At 41.4% G+C, this 21,779-nt stretch overlaps 1 protein-coding gene across 1 annotated transcript in view; it reads left to right on the top strand.

The window, feature by feature from the left end:
* LOC110529136 (VPS10 domain-containing receptor SorCS1) overlaps positions 1-21,779 on the top strand; it is a 54,685-nt gene that overhangs the window by 13,941 nt on the left and 18,965 nt on the right. Inside the window, exons 7-16 of the mRNA XM_021611274.3 lie at positions 880-998; positions 1,200-1,289; positions 10,699-10,878; positions 11,977-12,123; positions 12,219-12,321; positions 12,982-13,058; positions 13,475-13,566; positions 13,984-14,091; positions 15,728-15,845; positions 16,188-16,321. Coding sequence (XP_021466949.3) covers positions 880-998; positions 1,200-1,289; positions 10,699-10,878; positions 11,977-12,123; positions 12,219-12,321; positions 12,982-13,058; positions 13,475-13,566; positions 13,984-14,091; positions 15,728-15,845; positions 16,188-16,321 — 1,168 coding nt within the window. The remainder of the gene's footprint in view (positions 1-879; positions 999-1,199; positions 1,290-10,698; positions 10,879-11,976; positions 12,124-12,218; positions 12,322-12,981; positions 13,059-13,474; positions 13,567-13,983; positions 14,092-15,727; positions 15,846-16,187; positions 16,322-21,779) is intronic.

Raw genomic sequence — 21,779 nt, 5'->3', positions numbered from 1 at the left:
GACAGGAGGGAACTTAACACAAAATGAGTTTGGAATACTGCAGCTGTTACTATTGTTTTCAGAAGGGAATAGAATACCAAAAAACAAAGCATAAAATACGCTTATCTATATTTACACTAATACTTATCAAATTAAATCAAAATGTATTTGTCACAAGCACCGAATACAACAGGTGTAAACCTTACCGTGAAATGCTTACTTACAAGCCCGTAACCAACAATGCAGTTCAAGAAATGGAGGTAAGACAATATTTACAAATAAACTAAAGTAAAAAATAAAATATGAAGTAACATAATAAAATAACGAGGCTATATACAGGCTGTACCGGTACTGAGTCAATGTGTGGGGGTACAGGTTAGTTGAGGTCATTTGTACATATAGGTAGAGGTAAAGTGACTATGCATAGATAATAAACAGCGGTAGCATCAGTATTTACTTACAAGGGGGTGCAAAGCCCTAAGCCGTCCTCTTTTATACAATAGTCATCATGTAGAGAGGAAACTGATCTTCAAGTACACATAACTCTCACCCATGCAAATTGGCTGCATCTAGACACGCTCGCTACTTTGCAATTAAGTTTATTAATTTACTAAGGGACAGTTGGTCTGACTGGGCTCTTAAGTTGGACGGAGTGTTTAGAATGTCTGTTCCATAAGGGCTCCAGTGTTAATGTCTTGTCCCTGAGGAGAATGGCTCATTTGGCTAGAGCTAACACAGAGGGACACATTCCATCTCTGTTAATAGTGGAAATAGAAATTGGCCTCCCTGCTCTTCTGCTTTCTACTATCAATGAAATTAAATGCTAGTCTCTGATTGAATAGTCACAGAGCACTTCTTTTCTCCTGTTACATTGTAGCAATTATTTAACTTCTGTTATAGGATCCCAGTATATAACATGTAAGCTGCAGAACTGCACAGAGGCCAACAAAGGCAGGCCTTTCCCTGGGTTTATCAGCCCGGATTCCCTGGTGGTTCAGGACCAGTATGTATTCATTCAGGTGGGAATTTTGAATGTTTCTGAGGTAATAAAAAGGCACTAAAACTGTTGTGTGAAATACTATCTTAATGTAACTTTGTAAGGAATAATGACCATAAACCAACAGAGAATGATATAAAAACATAAAACTAAGACTGTTACATAATTAGTAGTCTGTCAGCCCAATTTACAGTGATTTACTGTAATAAATGTGTTTCTCTAGGTACCAATGGGTGGCCGGCCTGTCCATTATGTGTCATACAAAAGAAATGCTTTCTTCCCCATGAAGCTGCCTAAGTACACATTTCCAAAGGTGGGTTGGAAATAGTACTTTGACATGACAATACTTGTATTACTACTATCCTGTTATGAATCCAGTGAGCAACAGTTTCTTACCCTTTTGAACAGTTTTGATATTACAACACTGATAATTTTTTTTGTTGCTTTTCCTGCTTTCCCAAGGCCAACTTTAATGAAATAATCAGAAAGAAATTGAATAGAAAGTACACATACACAGAAAGAAAATATAATGTAACATGTAAAGTGTTACATCATTAAAATAAAAGATCCCAGGAATGTTCCATTCGCACAAAAAGCGTATTTCTCTAAAATTTGGTGCTCAAATTTGGTTACATCCCTGTTAGTGAGCATTTCTCCTTTGCCCAGATAATCCATCCACCTGACAGGTGTGGCTTATCAAGAAGCTGATTAAACAGCATGATCATTACACAGGTGCACCTTGCGCTGGGGACAATAAAAAGCCACTCTAAAATGTGCACACAACACAACGCTACAGATGTTGAGGGAGCGTGCAATTGGCATGCTGACTGCAGAAATGCCCACCAGTTGTTGCCAGAGAATTTAATGTTAGTTTCTCTACCATAAGCCGCCTCGAACATCATTTAAAAAAAATTGTCAGTATGTCCAACCAGCCTTACAACCACAGACCATGTGTATGGCGTCGTGTCGGTGAGCGGTTTGCTGATGTCAACAGAGTGCCCCATGATGGCGGTGCGGTTATTGAATGTGCAGGCATAAACTATAGACAGTGAACTCAGTTGCATTGTATCGATGGCAATTTCAATGAAACATGAGGCCCGTTGTCGTGCCATTCATCTACCGCCATCACCTCATGTTTCAGCATGATAATGCACAGCCCTATGTCGCAAGGATCTGTACACAATTCCTGGAAGATGATAATGTCCGTGTTCTTCCATGGCCTGCATACTCAGCAGACATGTCACCCATTGAGCATCTTTGGGATGCTCTGGATTGTCGTGTAAGACAGGGTGTTCCAGTTCCCACCAATATCTAGCAACTTCGGACAGCCATTGAAGAGGAGTGGGACAACATTTCACAAGGCCACAATCAACAGCCTGATCTATGTGAAGGAGATGTGTTGTGCTGCATGAGGCAAATGGTGGTCACACCAGATACTGAATGATTTTCTCATCCACGCCCCTACCTGTTTTTTTTTAAGGTATCTGTGACCAGATGCATATCTGTATTCCCAGTCATGTGAAATCCATGGATTAGTGCCTAATTAATTCATTAAAATTCAATGATTTCCTTTTATGAACTGTAACTCATTCAAATATTAATATTTTTGTTTTATTTTCTTAGTATACAAAACATTAAGAACATAGACTGACTGATGTCACTTGTTAAATCCATTTCAATCAGTGAAAAATAGGGGTAGGGTTGGGGAGAATTGAACCATGAATGTAATAAGAAACCTTAGGTGCTGACTTAAGGCCTGTAGCAACCATTATATACAGTATAATAGAAAATTGCCTAACACCATAAATTAGTAATATAAATAAACGGCTAATCGCTAACAGTCATAACAAAATGTTCATGCATTCAAATGCTAACGGTAGTGCTGACACTAGCGGGAGCACGAGCTAGCTAGCAACTAGTTAACAACTCAACACACAGTAATTATGCACAATAGACCAAAAAACGTAGCTCCACTTAATATGACACAGATGCACGCACAATAAACATCAGGTATACAGTCCACAGGAGGAAAAGTTCAGCAGGAGGGAAACTGTTGAAGAGCTCATCAGGATAGGGAAAGCACGTTTCTGACCACACAGCATGCTGGGGTCATAGACTAACTGAATCTGAAGTCCTGGGAACCAAGGCTATTGATAGGCTGAACTAGATGTGGTGATACGTTTTTAGCGTGACCTTGACCAATAAGAAATTAACAAAACTGGGGGTCGTCTGAATAGGAGACTAAGCTGACCGACTAGAACTAACTTGAAGGGTCAGCTATAATCAGCCGACTGAAGCTGATCGTTTTAACAATCAGTGTAGATGAAGGGGAGGAGACAGATTAAATAAGGATTTTTAAGCCTTGAGACAATTGAGATATGGATTGTGAATGTCTGCCATTTGAAGGGTGAATGCGCAAGACACAAATATTGAAGTGCCTTTTAAAGGGGTATGATAGTAGGTGCCAGATGTACCGGTTTGTGTCAAGAACTGCAACACTGCTGGGGTTTTCACGCACATCAGTTTCCTGTGTGTATCAAGAATGGTCCACCACCCAAAGGACATCCAGCCAATTTGACGCAACTGTGGGAAGCATTGGAGTCAACATGGGCCAGTATCCCTGTGGAACACTTTCGACACCTCCATGCTCCGACGAATTGAGGCTGTTCAGAGGGCAAAAGGGGGGTTGCAACTCAATATAAGGAGGATTTTCCTGACGTTTAGTATATATGAGAGAGAGAGAGAGAGAGAGAGAGAGAGAGAGAGAGAGAGAGAGAGAGAGAGAGAGAGAGAGAGAGAGAGAGAGAGAGAGAGAGAGAGAGAGAGAGAGAGAGAGAGAGAGAGAGAGAGAGAGAGAGAGAGAGAGAGAGAGAGAGATCAAAAGTTTGGACACACCTACTCATTCAAGGGTTTTTCTTTATTTGTACTATTTTCTACATTGTAGAATAGTACTGAAGACATCAAAACTAAGAAATAACACATATGGAGTCATGTAGTAACCAAAAATGTGTTAAACAAATATATTTTAGATTCTTCAAAAAGTAGCCACTTTTTGCCTTGATGACAACTTTGCACACTCTTGGCATTCCCTCAACCAGTCTTGAAGGAATTCCCACATATTCTGAGCACTTGTTGGCTGCTTTTCCTTCCCTCTGCAGTCCAACTCATCCCAAACCATCTCAATTGAAGGTTGACTGATTGTGGAAGCCAGGTCATCTGCTGCAGCACTCCATCACTCTCCTTCTTGGTCAAATAGTCATTACTCAGTTTGGCCAGCTCTAGGAAGAGCCTTGGTGGTTCCAAACTTCTTCCATTTAAGAACGATGGAGGCCACCGTATTCTTGGGGACCTTCAATGCTGCAGAAATGTTTTGGGACACCTTCCCCAGATCTGTGCCTCAACACAATCCTGTCTCGGAGCTCTACGGACAATTCCTTCAACCTCATGGCTTGGTTTTTGCTCTGACATGCATTGTCAACTGTGGGACCTTATATAGACAGGTGTGTGCCTTTCCAAATCATGTCCAATCAATTGAATTTACCACAGGTGGACTCATCTCAAGGATGATCAAGGGAAACAGGATGCACCTGAGCTCAATTTCGAGTCTCATAGCAAAGGGTCTGAATACTTATGTAAATAAGGTATTTCTGTTTTTTTCTGTCTAAAAACCTGTTTTTGCTTTGTCATTTTGAAAATGTAGTGGTAATATTTCATTCAATACAGATATTTGCAGGTGGCTTAACTTACCCTGTCCCGCAACTCAACTTACCTTGGAGAAGCTATGTTTTCAAAACTGTAATCATTATTTCCAGGGATACATAACATCCATAACATTTCTATACACTACCAGTCAAAAGTTTGCCTACATTGGAATATTGAAGACATCAAAACTATGGCATAACACATACGGAATAATGTATTAACCAAAAAAGTGTTAAACAAATCAAAATATATTTTGTATTTGAGATTATTCTAAGTAGCCACCTTTTGCCTTGATGACAGCTTTAAACACTTGGCATTCTCTCAACCAGCTTCATGAGTTAGTCACCTGGAGTGCATTTCAATTAACAGGTGTGCCTTGTTAAAAGTGAATTTGTGGAATTTATTTCATTCTTAATGCGTTTGATCCAATCAGTTGTGTTGTGACAAGGTAAGGGTGGTATACACCAGACATCCCTATTTGGTAAATGACCAAGTCCATAGAACAGCTCAAATAAGCAAAGAGAAAAGACAGTCCATTACTTTAAGACATGAAGGTCTGTCAGTACGGAATATTTCAAGAACTTTGAGAGTTTCTTTAAGTGCAGTCGCAAAAACCATCAGGCGCTGTGATGAAACTGACTTTTGAGGACTGCCACAGGAAAGGAAGACCCAGAGTTCTCTCTGCTGCAGAGGATACGTTCATTAGAGTTATCTGCACATGAGATTGCAGTCCAAATAAATGCTTCACAGAGTTCAAGTAACAGACACATCTCAACATAAACTGTTCAGAGGAGACTGCGTGAATGAGGTCTTCATGGTCGAATTGCTGCAAAAAAAACACTACTAAAGGACACCAATAACAAGAAGAGACTTGCTTGGGCCAAGAAACACGAGCAATTGACATTAGACTGGTGGAAATCTGTCCTTTGAGATTTTTGGTTCCACGGAGCAGGTGAATGGATGATCTCTGCATGTGTGGTTCCCACCGTGAAGCATGGAGGAGGTGTGATGGTGTGGGGGTGCTTTGCTGGTGACACTGTCAGTGATTTATTTAGAATTCAAGGCATACTAAACTGGTATGGCTCCCACAGCATTCTGCAGCGATACACCATCCAATCTATTTTGACCGAGAATGAGAGTGATGGAGTGCTGCATCAGATGACATGGCCTCCACAATCACCCAATCTCAACCAATTGAGATGGTTTGGGATGAGTTGGACCACGGAGTGAAGGAAAAGCATCCAACAAGTGCTCAACATATGTGGGAACTCCTTCAAGACGTATATAGTACGTCCTTCGTATACATATACTCCTTCTTATGTATATACTGTATTGTATTCTATACTACACCATTGACTGTTAAACAGCCATCTCCAGCACATCAGAGGCTGCTGCCTATAGACATAGATTAGGAATCACTGGCCACTTTAAGGAAATTAAACACTAGCCACTTTAATGATATATCTTGCATTACTCATCTCATATGTGTAAACTGTACTCTATACTATTCTACGGTATCTTAGTCACTTTAATTGTTTGTAAATATTGCATCACTCAATCAATCAATCAATCAATTGATCAAATGTATTTATAAAGCCCTTTTTACATCAGCCAATGTCACAAAGTGTTGTACAGAAATCCAGCCTAAAACCCCAAACAGCAAGCAATGCAGATATAGAAGCATAGTGGCTAGGAACAACTTCCTAGAAAGGCCAGAACCTAGGAAGAAACCTAGAGAAGAACCAGGCTCTGAGGGGTGGCCAGACCTTTTCTGGCTGTGCCGGGTGGAGATTATAACAGAACATGGCTAATCACCCATCTCATTTAAACTCAGCAAAAAAAGAAACGTCCCTTTTTCAGGACCCTGTCTTTCAAAAATAATTAGTAAAAATCCAAATAACTTCACAGATCTTCATTGTAAAGGGTTTTAACACTGTTTCCCATGCCTGTTCAATGAACCATAAACAATTAATGAACATGCACCTTTGGAACGGTCGCTAAGACACTAACAGCTTACAGACGGTAGGCAATTAAGGTCACAGTTATGAACACTAAAGAGTTAGGACACTAAAGAGGCCTTTCTACTGACTCTGAAAAACACCCTGCTCATCTGCGTGAACGTGTCTTAGACATGCTGGAAGGAGGCATGAGGACTGCAGATGTGGCCAGGGCAATACATTGCAATGTCTGTACTGTGAGACACCTAAGACAGTGCTACAGGGAGACAGGACGTACAGCTGATCGTCCTCGCAGTGGCAGATCACGTGTAACAATACCTGCACAGGATCGGTACATCCAAACATCACACCTGCGGGACAGGTACAGGATGGCAACAACAACTGCCCGAGTTACACCAGGAACGTGCAATCCCTCCGTCCGTGCTCAGACTGTCCGCAATAGGCTAAGAGAGGCTGGACTCAGGGCTTGTAGGCCTGTTGTAAGGCAGGTCCTCACCAGACATCACCGGCAACAACATCGCCTATGGGCACAAACCCACCGTCGCTGGACCAGACAGGACTGGCAAAAAGTGCTCTTCACTGACGAGTCATGGTTTTGTCTCGCCAGGGGTGATGGTCGGATTCGCATTTATCGTCAAAGAAATACGCGTTACACCGAGGCCTGTTCTCTGGAGATTGATTTGGAGGTGGAGGGTCCGTCATGGTCTGGGGCGGTATGTCACAGCATCATCGGACTGACCTTGTTGTCATTGCTACCAGCCATACTGCTCATTCTGAGCGTGATTTCCTGTAAGACAGGAATATCAGTGTTCTACCATTGCCAGCAAAGAGCCCGGATCTCAATCCCATTGAGCACGTCTAGGATCTGTTGGATCGGAGGGTTAGGGCTAGGGCCGTTCCCCCAAGAAATGTCCGGGAACTTGCAGTTGCCTTGGTGGAAGAGTGGGGTAACATCTCACAGCAAGAGCTGGCAAATCTGGTGCAGTCCATGAGGAGGAGATGCACTGCAGTACTTAATGCAGCTGGTGGCCACACCAGATTTTGACTGTTACTTTTGATTTCGATCCCCCCTTTGTTCAGGGACACATTATTCCATTTCTGTTAGTCACATGTCTGTGGAACTTGTTCAGCTTATGTCTCAGTTGTTGAATCTTATGTTCATACAAATATTTACAGATGTTAAGTTTGCTGAAAATAAATGCAGTTGACAGTGAGAGGACGTTTCTTTTTTTGCTGAGTTTATATATACTGTACTCTATACTATGCCACTGTATCTTAGTCCAATGCCATTCTTACATATATGTATGTATACTCTTAATCCATGTTCTTTTGGGTATATGTTGTGAAACTGTTAGATATTACTTGTTAGATATTACTGCACTGTTGGAGCTAGAAGCACAAGCATTTCACTACACCCGCAATAACATCTGCTAAACCTGTGTATTTGACAAATAAAATCGATTTGATTTGATTGATTTGATATGTGGGAACTCCTTCAAGACTATTGGAAAAGCATTCTTCATGAAGCTGGTTGAGAGAATGCCAAGAGTTTGCAAAGCTGTCATCAAGGCAAAGGGTGGCTACTTTGAAGAATCTAAAATCTAAAATACACTGCTCAAAAAAATAAAAGGGAGGGGCCTCCCGGCTGGTGCAGTGGTTAGTGCCATCAGAGTCCCTGGGTTCGCGCCCAGGCTCTGTCATAACCGGCCACGACCGGAAGGTCCGTGGGGCGACGCACAATTGGCCTAGCGTCGTCTGGGTTAGGGAGGGCTTGGTCGGTAGGGATGTCCTTGTCTCATCGCGCACCAGTGACTCCTGTGGCGGGCCGGGCGCAGTGCGCACTAACCAAGGTTCCCAGGTGCACGGTGTTTCCTCCGACATGTTGGTGCGGTTGGATGTTCGCTGTGTTAAGAAGCAGTGCGGCTTGGTTGGGTTGTGTATCGGAGGACGCATGACTTTCAACCTTCGTCTCTCCCGAGCCCGTACGGATACGTGGATACCACGAAATTGGGGAGAAAAAGGGGTAAAATTCAAAATAAATAAATAAAGGGACCACTAAAATAACACATCCTAGATCTGAATGAATGAAATATTCTTATTAAATCCTTTTTTCTTTACATAGTTGAATGTGCTGACAACACAATCACACAAAAATTATCAATGGAAATCAAATGTATCAACCCATGGAGGTCTGGATTTGGAGTCACACTCAAAATTTAAGTGGAAAACCACACTACAGGCTGATCCAACTTTGATGTAATGTCCTTAAAACAAGTCAAAATGAGGCTCAGTAGTGTGTGTGGCCTCCACGTGCCTCGTTAACCTCCCTACAATGCCTGGGCATGCTCCTGATGAGGCGGCGGATGGTCTCCTGAGGGATATCCTCCCAGACCTGGACTAAAGCATCCGCCAACTCCTGGACAGTCTGTGGTGCAACGTGGCGTTGGTGGATGGAGCGAGACATGATGTCCCAGATGTGCTCAATTGGATTCAGGTCTGGGGAACGGGTGGGCCAGTCCATAGCATCAATGCCTTTCCTCTTGCAGGAACTGCTGACACACACCAGCCACATGAGGTCTAGCATTGTCTTGCATTAGGAGGAACCCAGGGCCAGCCGCACCAGCATATGGTCTCACAAGGGGTCTGAGGATCTCATCTCGGTACCTAATGGCAGTCAGGCTACCTCTGGCGAGCACATGGAGGGCTGTGTGGCCCCCTAAAGAAATGCCACCCCACACCATGACTGACCCACCGCCAAACCAGTCATGCTGGAGGATGTTGCAGGCAGCAAAACGTTCTCCACGGCGTCTCCAGACTCTGTCACGTCTGTCACATGTGCTCAGTGTGAACCTGCTTTCATCTGTGAAGAGCCGTTTCTGACCGTTTGAGCAGACACATGCACATTTGTGGCCTGCTGGAGGTCATTTTGCAGGGCTCTGGCAGTGCTCCTCCTGCTCCTCCTTGCACAAAGGTGGAGGTAGCGGTCCTCCTACGGCCTCCTCCACGTCTCCTGATGTACTGGCCTGTCTCCTGGTAGTGCCTCCATGCTCTGGACACTACACTGACAGACACAGCAAACCTTCTTGCCACAGCTCGCATTGATGTGCCATCCTGGATGAGCTGCACTACCTGAACCACTTGTGTGGGTTGTAGACTCCGTCTCATGCTACCACTAGAGTGAAAGCACCGCCAGCATTCAAAAGTGACCAAAACATCAGCCAGGAAGCATAGGAACTGAGAAGTGGTCTGTGGTCACCACCTGCAGAACCACTCCTTTATTGGGGGTGTCTTGCTAATTGCCTATAATTTCCACCTAATGTCTAATCCATTTGCACAATAGCATGTGAAATCTATTGTCAATCAGTGTTGCTTCCTAAGTGGACAGTTTGATTTCACAGAAGTGTGATTGACTTGGAGTTACATTGTGTTGTTTAAGTGTTCCCTTTATTTATTTGAGCAGTGTACATTTGGATATTTTTCACACTTTTTTGGTTACTATATGATTCCATATGTGTTATTTCATAGTTTTGATGTCTACACTATTATTCTACAATGTAGAAAACAGTAATTAAAAAAAAAAAAACCTTGAATGAGTAGGTGTGTCAACCGTTGACTGGTACTGTATGTAGAGACTGCATGTTTGTTAGAAAGAATACCATAATTCCCTTAAAGGAGTGATGCTTAATATAAAAAATGGCTTAACTTACCCCACTCTCCCCTACAGTTGTGTGCAGAATTACACCACTGAACACTAACGGGAATTCAACGTAAAAAAAAAAACACACAAAAAACATGTAGTTTGATTTAAGTTAAAAGTTGGGTGAAAAAAAGACAAACATCACAGAAATTCCCTTAAGTTGAGGAATTTTTGCAAATCCGATCAGTTTTCAACGTTGATTCAAAATCCTCACATTGCATTTTCTAAACGAAATAACCTGGAAACAACGGTAATTCAACCCGTTTGTGGTCATTGGGTTCCACTGCAGTCCTGAAACAAAATCCCTAAGGAAAATAACATTTGAATTGTATGGTATAGGATCCTAACTAATAATTCATTTCCAGGACTTGCAGATAATCAGCACAGATGATAACCAGGTGGTGGCAGCAGTGCAGGATTGGCACCAGAATGACTCCTACAACTTGTACATGTCAGAGGCCCACGGTCTCTTCTTCACTCTGGCCCTGGAGAATGTAGTGAGCAGTGGGGGACCAGAGGGCAACGTTATGATAGACCTCTATGAGGTATGTAGCAACGGCTTAGTTAGAGTGCCATCCCTGTTTGTATGCACACTACCACTTCTGACAAGAGGTCTCAACCTTTATGGCACAGATGGTACCGGAGTGCCCTTGCCTTGTAACAGCCATGCATCTTTTTGAAGCCTCAATCCCGGCTGTTCCTCCTTATTTCATATGTTAGTAACTTAAGCGAACACATACTGTACATCAGTCATGAAGACCTGCCATATCCAAGTATGCAGCGTAATTAGAATATATTAGCATACTCATACAATATCAGATCATTATAATCTACATCTATGAAATATAGAGTTTTGTTAGCCATTAACTAGCAGGTCCATGCGTAACCAAGATGATCTCATTTTATAAGGTACAGTATGTAGCATTGTTACGTTAGCACATTTCCAGGTCTACACACAATAATTCTTGATTCACTTCTGCTATATCAACTTCAGCTACTGTAGAACCTGCACCCATATCTGTCTTCACTGACCGCTAGGTATAGCGCTATTGACGACCTTACAAAGCAACGCCAACCCACACATGTAATCAGCGTTGATTACCTTCATCCTGAACTAGCAGTAAAAGCTACTCATGTAATTATGTTAATACAACCATACAGCCTAGATAGCTATCAGCAACGATTATACTCATTGCTCATTGTCTCCATTAAAACCAGAATACGTGTTGAAGCTCACAGGACCAAACCCACTGCATGTGAACCCTTTTTGTAAAGGCACTCTGAATATGTACAGGAGATGGCTTATCCAGTAATACTACAAAAAGGTCATTGACATTTCTTGAAACAAAATGTGTGCACTCTGGATTGAGGAGCAGGATGTACTGGAGTGAGTGCTGTGTGAGTGCAGTGCATGCATCTCCGTTTGTAAATACAAAGAAATAGAAATGTCTTTGGGCTCCGCCATATGTTGTTTTCACTCTGCAGAGACCCACAGATGGTCCAAAGTAGTGCTTCCTGTCAGAAATGCTATCGCGTTCCACCTCAAAACTGCGGCTTCAGCTTTACTTATGTTTGAATCATTTACAGTTGTAGCTTTTGACCCTCAATATTTTTTTGTGTCTCTGTTTCTCACGTGTTCCTAGGTAGCAGGGATAAAAGGGGTGTTCTTGTCAAATAAAGTTGTCGAGAACGAAGTGAAAACATTTATCACTTACAATAAGGGGCGAGACTGGCGTCTACTACATGCTCCTACCACTGATCTGAGCGGTACCAGACTCTACTGTGTACAGGTGAGTCTGCATTTGAAAGTGAGCAATATCTGAAAACGTGTAACAGTTTTGGTTTATAAACCACCTTATGTCTTTTTGTTTTGGTATTTTTTTAGCCTTATTGTTCATTGCACCTGCATCTCCATGTGTCTGACAACCCGTACACATCTGGAAACATAGTCAGCAAAGAATCAGCTCCAGGAATTATAGTAGCATCAGGTAAGCACTATTTGATAACTTTCGTTTTTTTTTAGCAATGCCCACAAGGACCTCTGCTCTCCCTCAGAGGGGTATAGAACAAAGCAGGATCAATTGCTCAGCCAGCTAACTTTGATAAACAACCAGAAATAACTATAGATTTTTTGGTTCATTAAGAAAGATCAACTTAGATATGTATTTTAGATTCTTGAGTCAATTTGACCATGCCAATTTCAAGCTTATCTTTCCAAAAAAATAAAAGGTTATTTCCAAATAATTAGGCAAATTAACTGGATAACTCCTTGATCCTGCTTTGTAGTATACCCCTATGGTTCCCAATTAGCAGTTTTTACACAACCCTTGCACTTTGCTCTTTTTCCACCGTTAAAGACCCCTGTTATCTTGCTGGCATTCTGCTTTAAAACCCTTTGGTCAGATCTGGTTGTACTGTGAAATTGATCAGAGTATGCCTGCACAGCTGTTGGAGATTGGAATGTCTGAATGTCTCAGTAAATACTCACTTTTTAGGAGAGCTGTAGCCTGTTGCAGTGTGTATGCATCTTAATTTTTATTTAATTGTTCATTAAATATATTGTAATGTGGGTTGAGAAGGCATAAAATGAAAGTTCATAATTGTTCAATGTGTTTACACTGTAACTATGCTATACCTTCTACATCAAGGTACCATTGGGCCTGAGCTGACTGCCAATAATGTCAGCATTTTCATCACCTCAGATGCTGGCAACACTTGGAGAGAGGTACTGTGATTGAAAGAGACAGGCGCCACTGAAGTGTGACACAAAATCAAGACGACAGACACATAGAAGAAAAGATCAATCGGCTTATGACTCAATCATTTGGAGGAGGGAGCAAACTCTAAATGAATGATGCATGATATAGATTGACATTACCCTTGATCACGCGCCATGGGCAGTCATTATTATTTTCCTATACAGCTTCTTAGGAGCTTTTAGGAGATTTTTTTTTATATATAATATGTTGCATGTGCTATGTTGCTGTGTTTCATGTGCTATGTAGTTGTGTTGCATGATATAGTAGAATAGTAGTATAGTCATGAAATATTATGGTCTATTACTCATCAAAAGTATACATGAACGTTATGTACATCTCTGACCTCTGTGAAAATGTGATGAAATCCTGTCCCTGTTTGTAGGTATTTGAGGAGGAGTATAGCATCCTCTTTCTTAACCAGGGCGGTGCCCTAGTGGCCATTCGACACACACCTCTCCCCATCAGACACATTTGGTATTGTTTCCTTTAACATTCAACTTTGTGCACACTGTTAAATTATCAACATTGATTTACGTTTGTCTATTTAAATGTTTTATGGACTGTATTATGTACAGATGTTGGATCTTAATTTGAGCCAGTTTACTACAGCAGGAAAATAATCCTGCAGCAACATGAAATGTGAATTATTATGTGGATTGTACTGAACTTACATTTTTTGTAGGGATTGATTATTTTTCCGTAAGGGAAAATCAAGTCAGAAATGACTAAATGGAAATGACAAACTTCAGAAGCCTTTTAAAACCTCAAATACACTGCATTGCAGAAATGTTCTCCTTCAACAGGGTGATCAAATGAATTACAGTACAATCCTTTCTATGCACAGTGAGGGGTCCACATGTATGAGAGACAACATGTTGTTTCTCCATCCAGGTTGAGTTTTGATGAGGGAAGACACTGGAACAAATTCAGCTTTACCTCCTCTCCTCTCTATGTAGACGGAGTCTTAGGAGAGCCAGGGGAGGACACCCTCATCATGACGTAAGAATCAAAACAAATGACATATGGATATAGTATGTATTATGTAATGCACTGAAAGTTTATTGGATGTTTGGAGAAAATTATTTTCTCTTTGTAATCGCAAACATCCCTTGTGCCCAGCCATGGTTTTTTCCTTGCACTTCTACAGTTGTGGCAAAAAGTTTTGAGAATGACGCAAATATGAAATTTCACAAAGGCTGCTGCCTCAGTTTGTATGATGGCAATTTGCATATACTCCAGAATGTTATCAAGAGTGATCAGATGAATTGCAATTAATTGTAAAGTCCCTCTTTGCCATGCAAATGAACCGAATCCTCCAAAAACATCTCCACTGCATTTCAGCCCTGCCACAAAAGGACCAGCTGACATCATGTCAGTGATTCTCTGGTGATTCTCTGAATAACAGACTGGAAGCTTCAAAAGAAGGGTGGTGCTTGGAATCATTGTTCTTCCTCTGTCAACCATGGTTACCTGCAAGGAAATACGTGCCGTCATCATTGCTTTGCACAAAAAGGGCTTCACAGGCAAGGATATTGCTGCCAGTAAGATTGCACCTAAATCAACCATTTATCGGATCATCAAGAACTTTAAGGAGAGTGGTTCAATTGTTTTGAAGAAGGCTTCAGGGTGCCCAAGAAAGTCCAGCAAGCGCCAGGACCGTCTCCTAAAGTTGATTCAGCTGCAGGATCGGGGCACCACCAGTACAGAGCTTGCTCAGGAATGTCAGTAGGCAGGTGTGAGTGCATCTGTATGCACAGTGAGGCAAGTAGTGTCAAGAAGGGCAGCAAAGAAGCCACTTCTCTCCAGGAAAAACATCAGGGACAGACTGATATTCTGCAAAAGGTACAGGGATTGGACTGCTGAGGACTGGGGTAAAGTAATTTTCTCTGATGAATCCCCTTTCCGATTGTTTGGTTCATCTGGAAAAAAGCTTTTTCGGAGAAGACAAGGTGAGCGCTACCATCAGTCCTGTGTCATGCCAACAGTAAAGCATCCTGAGACCATTCATGTGTGGGGTTGCTTCACAGCCAAGGAGTGGGCTCACTCACAATTTTGCCTAAGAACACAGCCATGAATAAAGAATGGTTCCAACACATCCTCCGAGAGCAACTTCTCCCAACCATCCAGGAACAGTTTGGTGACGAACAATGCCTTTTCCAGCATGATGGAGCACCTTAAGACCTTAATCCCATTGAGAACTTGTGGTCAATACTCAAGAGGCGTGTGGACAAACAAAACCCCATAAATTCTGATAAACTCCAAGCATTGATTATGCAAGAATGGGCTGCCATCAGTCAGGATGTGGCCCAGAAGTTAAATGACAGCATGCCAGGGCGGATTGCAGAGGTCTTGAAAAGGAAGGGTCAACACTGCTAATCTTGACTCTTTGCATCAACTTCATGTAATTGTCAATAAAAGCCTTTGACACTTATGAAACGCTTGTAATTATACTTCAGTATTCCATAGTAACATCTGACAAAAATATCTAAAGACACTGAAGCAGCAAACTTTGTGGAAATTAATATTTGTGTCATTCTCCAAACTTTTGGCCATGACTGTATGCTAAAAAAATATTTTTTGCTAATAACCCTTTTTCCCTCCCTTTTTTCTCATGCTTGACTTTTTGTGTTTGCAGAATATTTGGCCATTTCAGCCATCGTTCTGAATGGCAGCTTGTCAAGATTGACTTCAGGCCCATCTTCAACAGAAGGTGCACCACAGACGACTATCAGACCTGGCAGTTACACAATGACGTAAGAGCAACCATTTTGATACATTTATAATGGCTTTGGGGACCTTGGTTTGATGGAATACATCTGCTCAAGCTTATTCTTCTACATGGACACAATGAAGATGAACATGTCCTATCTCACCCAATTGTCTATCTCAAATTTGTCTGAATATTATGGCTATTTTCTGTGTATTAACTTCCAGATAACAAAGTATAAGTTATACACATTTTCATGTGTATACTACTATAATGATTTTTTTAACTCCATCAATCAGTGTCTTTCCTTTGAAGCCGTTAAATAAAAAAGGAAGTCAATTCTGAAATGTTATAGTTAATTATTCAAATAATGCATTATTTCTCACAGGGTAAAGTCTGCATCATGGGAGTGAAGAGAATCTTCCAGAATCTGAAGCCCGACGCCAGATGTGTCAAAACCAAAGATCAGTACATCTCCCAGATGTCAGACTCCTGTCCATGCACTGAGGCTGACTTTGAGTGGTGAGGAGCCTACTGCCTGCTACTGTCGCTTATTTAACATTCAATTCAATTCCATACAGTCTTTATTAATCGTTTTAGCTGCAAAAAAAAGGCACCATTGGAGCACAATAACACAATTGCAGACTGTTTGTAACCATTTATCCACATTGTGAAGGAGAAGTTTCACAACGTTCATCATACATTTCTGTGATCTGTTGGGTCTGTCCAGGTACATATTTGTAGTAGGGACACTCCCCATAAGAACGCTCTTCTGGTTTTGATGGAAGGAATCGTGAAAGATCGTTTGGTGCTGCTAGTTGCATGGCTGGGTCGTTCGAGGGTACAAGCATCAGGTTTATGGGGTTGTCCACATTTCCAGCACCATTGTTTATGCTTTATCCATTTAACGATCTGTCCTGTGTTCAACTTCTTGGACTCTGGACATGAGATGAGGTTTTGTTATGTGTTGTCATAGTGACGAGAGAATGGCTAGGGTTTGGAAGGGGTCTTGGCTTGAGCAGGCTCCTAGGAGCTTGGATATTCACTGATGTTAAGGATTGAAGCGGCTCTCTCCTTTGGTCTAGTGGAGGCACGTTGGTCATTCTTAACTGTCACATTGGTAGAGGGCCACATCTCTGCTTGATATATGCTTAGCCTTGGACTTCTTCTGGATCCTAGCTGTCAAGTCAGGTAAGGCGTACATTTGGCCTGTCCGATACCGTGGTCAAAACTGTACTCCACAAATGAATCTCTGTAGTCCTGTGGCATCTTGCTCAAGAGCGGGTTGACATGGGAAACAAATCTGAGCTCGTAGCTGTTCTGAGTCACTCTCTCTTCCGCTCTCAAAATGGGGCAACGATGACTTTGAGATGCTGTATAATGAGGCAATTAGCTGTTTCATACCAGGTCGTGGGGCAGGTTGCGGAACCATGCTGGAGCGGGGTGAATAACCAGTTGCTGGTCCAGGTTACCATGGATAGGCAGGGAGAAGTGGAGGTGAGTCACCGTAGGCTCAACTTTCCTCTAGGTTGGTGTCTTGCTGTGCTACCTGTGGTGCCTGTTCTGCCTGAGGTTCCTGTGCTGCCTGTGGTGCCTGTGGGAAAGGCACAAAGTTGTCACAAGGTGTGTGGAGGGACCCGTCAGATAGTGCTGGAGAGGTGCTCCTGGAGGTATCATCATCTTCCTCTTCATCGTTAAGGAAAGATGTGGAGAGCTTGAATAGCTCTAGTTCATTCTCTATTTTATTTATGCTTTCTCCTGTAGCCACAGATTTTGTTCCCTTTACTGCTGAGCTTTTCTGGCCTGGGAGTCTAATCCTTCACAATCCATGTCGGCACTGTGATTTTCATCCAGCTGACGCTCCACAAGCTTTATTTTCTCCTCCAACATAGCTGCTTGGAGGTTAGAAAGGCCTGGGAATTGGCTCACCGAGTGGGCACTAGATCTGAAGCTGGGCACACTGCTCTTTGTTAGTATATCTGCTCGACTACTCCATCGTCCTTGTCAGAGCAGTGCCTGTATTGAGGCTAGGCATTGATCTTGGTGAGCGAGGTATTCAACTGCGTAGTCAGTCAGGTGTACTGGGGAATGTCTCTTTCTCAGAATACAGGGCCGCACAGATGGGCCAGGTGTGTCCATACGTGCTGCTTTCCATATCTTTGCGTGATTACTCAATCCAGCTCTAAAGGAGCATGAAGTAGAGGATGGTGCCTCTTGAAATCGTGACTGGTGTGACTATGTGTACAGATGTAGAATAATGATTTAAATATTAATTCAGCAGGAAAATAATCCTGCGGTAACAGGACATGTGAATTATTATGTGGATTATACTTAATGAACAGTTTTTTGTTAGGGTAAATCTAAGTCTGAAATGTCAACGTGAAAATTACAAACTTTAGAAGTCTTTTTAAAAATCAAATACACTAAAAGTTTGCATCAAATTAAGATCCTACATCTGTAGATATGTAGATTGTGTTAGAAAGCGTTAGCAGTTCCTCAGTTAACTTCTCTGGGATATGTGAGACGCTAGCGTCCTACCTGGCCAAAAGCCAGGGAAAATGCAGAGCGCCAAATTCAAATAAATTACTATAAAAATCAAACTTTCATTAAATCACACATGCAAATTAGAGTTACACTTGTTGTGAATCCAGCCAACATGTCAGATTTCAAAAAGGGTTTTCGGCGAAAGCAAACAATGTTATTATCTGAGGATAGGACCTCCATAAACAAAGAGAGAAAGCATATTTCAACCCTGCCGGCGCGACACAAAACACAGAAATAAAAATATAATTAATGCCTTACCTTTGACGAGCTTCTTTAAAGTTGCTCTCACTACACTGGCGGTTAATAGGAATACGAGTTTTAGGTCGCGAAAACTTCTATCATACATGTCAGATTTCAATACTGGCCGATGTCATAACATAAGGGAGGTTGTCTTCTCTCGAATGAGCGATTGATCATATTTTTGTTACATTCCTACCTTGAGAATAGTGCAATTTAACAGAGGGTATAGCACATCTTTCCTATTTGTCTGCCTTTTTAGTCCAGGGTGCATTGCATGGTGCCATTGTCTGAGATATTATAGAAAGGAGATAGGAATCCAATGAATTTAGGAACGTATAACGCCCCACTCAGCAGACTGTCGACCAATCACTTTCATGTTGTCATGCGGTTGCTAAGCTAATCATCATGCAATCCCTTCTCAAAGTCAGTGTACATATCGAGAAACGTGCCTATATTCCTCAAAAGTACGTAATGTCACAATTCCCAAAGCTATACGATATTACAGTTATCTCAATATTACGATATAATATAACGATATTACAGTTATATTACAGTTATCTCACATCTCAGAAAAGACTTGTAATGTTGTACTTCTTATTGACAAATTTCTTGATAATGTTGGGTTTTTGAACTGGTGCACAAAAGACTTGTATTCGCTATTTGAAGGAGTGCACTCCTTGTCCCAGAATCACCCAGAATGAACCGCACGGCCCATTGACATAGCATGGACAGCGTTTCCCTTCTCCTCAAAAGTATATCAGCCATTGCGAATGTCAGACTCCACTCTGTGAGGCACATCAATCTGCAGGTTGAACATGGTGAGATTGTAGACTCCTAAATTGATTGTGCAGTTTGTTAAGGTGAATTTACAGCTAACTAGCTACTTTACATGCTGATATTGTATTTGGTATTATTGTATGTAGCTATGTTTGCTAGCTAGCTACCTAGCTAGCAATTCAATGCTCTCTCTATGGATTGGCTGGTTGGCTAAATAGCTAGCTACTTAACAGGTTTCCGCAAAGATTTTCCATGTTGCAACCAACGTTATTATAATGCCAAAATGAAACATTTGTTCACAAAAACATATTATTCGGAAATATTAGTGTTATTTAACACTGTAAATTAAAGAACCAAGTGGTTTTGAGTGGATTTTTCCTTTAAGCTTCATAGCCAGCTGTTTTATACACTAGTTACTTTCACATCGATGTCAACATAGGCAGCATGTCCAATAGGCTAGGAGAAGATAAGCTTCCCGTAAAGTAAATGTAATTATATTTGACAAAAATTGCTATATAATTAACGTAAATTCATGTATACCTCGCCTTGGTCCGTACAATTACCCTTATTTTAGCGCCCCAAAAATGTAATACTTCCAGATCAACTGTAATGTCAATACCATTGTAAAGCACAATTTCTCCCCTTTCCAACAGAATAAATTACATGACCTAAATGCTGCCCGTTTCTGCATGATTCAAGCAGGCAATGAGCCCTGTCGGATCTTAAAAAAAATGGCGGGTGGGGAAGTGAAACTAATATGTGATAGTGAAAAGGAGAGATGTCGTGTGGGAAAATTGCTTTTTTTCACTCGATCTGTCCAACATGTAAATAAAACACTATAAAGAGTTTATATAATGTGTCATTACATACCTATTTGAAGGTTTGGGTTTTTAGGGCGGTGCTAAAGTGATCTTAGAAGTAAACACCGGCTTTGAGAATGATGATCGCATGCAATGATGACGCAAAAAATGACTAGGTATCCCCCCTCTTACCCCCGTCACTGTCCATTTCTTGTTTTTAAAGGATAAGAGAAGTGCTACACCTGGTGGAGAGAGATTGTAAGACAGAAATAGTAGCTTTATGCGTGCTGTACGTTACAACATGACAAGCCACGATGTAACGGAGGGTCCGTTTATTCAACTTTTCTCCAATACTATAGAGTCATTACCATGTCGATCAACGCTTGAATAGAAACCTAGTTCACACCCCCGATTTTGAAGTCAACACAGTCGCTACAGTCTCATTAGTTTTCTATGTATCCTCGTTTGAATGTTGCGGTTCCGCCCTTTTCTACGGAATGGGGTTAGTTTACGTTACTCATACGTTATAATTTAAAATACTACACCAAAGAGAATGATTTGGCTCCAGAGGATCATTAGAAATTTGGGCAGAACGTGCGGCAAATAGCCTATTAAATATCTTATGAGTAGCAGCTGTCAGTGAAAAGTAGTTAAATTGGCCTATCGCAATATTTCCAAATACAATCGTAGGAAAACATTTGTTTAGAAAGTAAATGGCTATTGCTAAAAAAAGAAGAATTTGTCTCTAGAATTCTCAACACCCAATTGAGCGAGGAGAGGGTTGGGGGAACCCTGCTATAAACCCTGATTAGGCCTACACTGTCACAATGCGCTAACACATTCGTTGTTCAAAACGGTCTGTTTTGCTAACAGTGATTGAGTCACATTATTAGCCTAAATTCTGACTAAGCAATCTACGCATCACATTAGGAATAGTAGCCTACCTTACATTAGTCTGCAAATGCGATGATAGATGCATGTAATCCTTTATTATAAAGGTGCAGTTTTATGGTGTCAAAATAGCTTCCCCAAACTTGAAACTCACTTGCCGTCTATGGATGTCAGCATCAGAAGTCAGCCTTTTTGTGACTTGATAGCGTGTATTATGCATCTATTTCATGTTGGGCTGTATGCAGCTTTCCACAAGTAAATTTGTGAATTTATGATGAGGTTGAGCTGTGGTTGACATTGTATATGCCATTCCACAGACCTTTAAACCTAATATTGCCATGATATAAGTAATGGCTGGGGTCAGTTTTGTTTTCGCTGTTCTCCAAATAGCATTTTAGGTTTTTTAAATGTGTAGAAATGCAGTAAATTAGCTTCAATTTCCAAAGAATGCCATACCCTAGGTTTAGCCAAAATAACGCCACTGACACTAATCAGCTAATAATGACAGTAAAATCTAACAATAGTAACAGAGATGGCATAAAAATGAGCTGCATAAATGCTGTATAATGACGAAAAACGGACCAAATGAATAACAACTTAATCAGTAATCTTTAACAAGGAACAAATGCTGTTCTCACCAGAGACAGATTTCTGTCCACGGCAGCAGGTATCGAGCTGAACACTAAACACTGGAAGTTTGTGACTTCCTTCATTACAGTGCGTTCGGA

This window comes from Oncorhynchus mykiss, chromosome 1 (genome assembly GCF_057628025.1).
Source record: "Oncorhynchus mykiss isolate SJ-2025 chromosome 1, ASM5762802v1, whole genome shotgun sequence".
Lineage (NCBI taxonomy): Eukaryota > Metazoa > Chordata > Actinopteri > Salmoniformes > Salmonidae > Oncorhynchus > Oncorhynchus mykiss.
Note: the sequence above shows the minus strand (reverse complement) of the source record. Positions and strands in the feature narration are given on the sequence as shown.